The sequence below is a fragment of the Perkinsus marinus genome (genome assembly GCF_000006405.1).
Source record: "Perkinsus marinus ATCC 50983 genomic scaffold scf_1104296931226, whole genome shotgun sequence".
NCBI lineage: Eukaryota > Perkinsozoa > Perkinsida > Perkinsidae > Perkinsus > Perkinsus marinus.
In genome coordinates, this window is record NW_003215845.1 from 1 (window position 1) to 2,323 (window position 2,323).

At 56.4% G+C, this 2,323-nt stretch overlaps 1 protein-coding gene across 1 annotated transcript; it reads left to right on the forward strand.

The window, feature by feature from the left end:
• Window positions 1-328: 328 nt before the first annotated feature.
• Window positions 329-2,155, forward strand: Pmar_PMAR021639 (hypothetical protein; the record flags this gene model as incomplete). The annotated part of the gene is made up of 4 exons (XM_002786775.1): window positions 329-1,169; window positions 1,217-1,318; window positions 1,369-1,895; window positions 2,086-2,155. Coding segments are annotated over 4 exons (1,540 nt in total), but the record flags the coding sequence as incomplete, so codon positions are not given.
• Between the last annotated feature and the right edge of the window lie 168 nt (window positions 2,156-2,323).

The window sequence follows — 2,323 nt, forward strand, 5'->3', positions numbered from 1 at the left end:
GTGTGTATGAGCTCCCTACGCATACCTGCTATAGTCTCTCACACTACGCCGAGCACGAGCAATCAATAGCATGGCACCAAACTGGGCAGGGCACCGGCTCCACTGACAAACTACTCGTCAAGACCCCAATCTACCTCGTTGCGAGTACGGCCAGGTCCCCCGAGCCCTGCGTCAAGTACTGCGCAATAAGACGGCCTATAACCTATAACTCGTTGGTTCGGACTTTGTGTAATCGTTCGTACTGTTTCGCGGCTTTTCACGAGTTTCGTTTCCGATCTCCTTTCCAGCCCTTCTCACGACCCAACACAGCATTGATACATCGCGACTAATGTCTCGTCCTGGTCTTGGAGGCGGCGGCTCGGCCGCGACTATCGAAAACTACATGCGTGGCTCTGACTGGAGGGGTAAGTGGCGTCAGGCCGCTGGGGTCCACCGCACCGCATCGAAACTTTCAACTCCGTCTAATCACCCTAGAGGGCCAAGCATTGGCAGTACGTCCACTGAGGGGCCCGAGTGTGGAGGCGGCGGCCCTGTTATTGTCGATTGGCGGAAGGCTGCCGCAGCGTCTGGTACCACCCCGCCCAAGAGAGCCAGACCATGGTCCGCCGAACCACAATGGCACACTACTCATGCTAAGGGCCGTCAGGAACCTTGGGAGGATGCATGGCATGAGAGGGGCGAACCACGGCAGGGCGAGCGAAACTGGGAAGGGGGTCGCTCGTGGGACTGCTGGGCAGCCGATCACACTGGTGGTACTTGGCAAGAGGGCCAACAATGGCGCGACAGTTGGAACGATGGTCAGAAGAGTTGGGAAGGTGGCCAAGAAGGTGGCCCCAAGAAGCATGGTGGTGGACCCCCTTCGAACACCGATGCCAAGGCCCACCGGGGACCATCGGTAGAGCACCGAGGATCGGGCGAGCCATCCCCGAAGAAAGCTCGCAGTGTGGCGCCCAAGAGTCCTGACGACCAGCCCGGCAGTCCCGCCCTCGTGAACGCCCTCCGCAAACTCTTCCACGCTAAGAACGCTGCTGCTACTGCTGCCGAGGGCCCGGTCTTGGAGAAGGAGAAGGCGGTAGAGAAGCCCTTGGGCGGAGGGGTTCTGACGGCCCTCCTCGCCAAGCAAGCCACGGGTCCCCTGGCCAAGGCCGCTCTCTCGGTTCCTTCACCAGGTGGGGCATTGGGCATCCCCTTGCATATGGTATTCATTCTTCTCGAGGTTCTCCATCGAATGGTCAGAATGACACTGAATTACGTAAGAAAGTCCTCACGAGGCTCTTGTCGAGTGACAATGCTGGCGAGCTTCTGCAGAATCCCAAAGGTGTTTTCACAAGTCCCTTGCTATCAGGTTTATTGCTGTTTTCTTTGCAGTTGTTGAGATGCTCCTTCAAGTAGCATCCCAATTGGACGAGAGTGGCCTGTCTGATCTACAGAACTCGGTGGTGAGCATCGTAACGGAGCTTCAATCGTCGGCGCCCTCTGCTCCTCCTGGTGCCGCCCCTTCCGCCACTATGCCGCCGGGTCAGTTGGCTAAACGCGATGATTGTGTTGACCGCCTCAAGGCAATCCTTGAAGGGTTGCGAGGCCTTCTCCTCAAACGCCAAGAAGAGCGTACCAAACATGGCAATGCCGATCAAGCAAACGTATCCCCTGAGCCCGCGGGCGGGGCGTCGGGCGCAGCTAGCCACAGTGCCTTGGTCAGTCTTCTCTCGGGGGTGTCCGCCCAAAACCAACCAATATACGATCATAAGGTTTGGACGGGGCATGTCCAACGATCGGGGGTCAACAAGGCAAAGGTCAACATCTACACAACTCTGCCAGTCAACTCGCTAATCACGGATTTGGTCACACAACTCGGCAGCGACCTCAACTTGAGACTTCGAGTCCCCGATACTGAGGTACGCCGGAGTCACTCTCGCTCAACTTCATTTTCAACGCATATCGTAGTCATTGTTGGTGAAGGTCCCTATTGGGACGGCTTTGGAATTTCGAGTGAGGACCGTTTCCGGGGAATTGTGAAAACAAATTACTACGAATTTCCACTCTTTGCTGAGTGCACAACTCGCGCCGGTGCACAGTTATGGATAGGTTTTGCATCAGCGGCAGAATCATGCAGAAAGCTCAGCTTTGTTGCTTATGAAGGCGGACTCCGCAGCCGGTAGGCAACAGAACACGCGAGCGACCAACATGAAGTAGCCCTTCCTCAGATCAAGCTGAGTTGAACGCCCAAATCGCTTACTTCAATGGGAGGAACGATCACGCGTAGCTAAGTTCGAACGTGACAGTGGGCATATGCTGCGTTCATGATACCGCCCGGATCACTTGC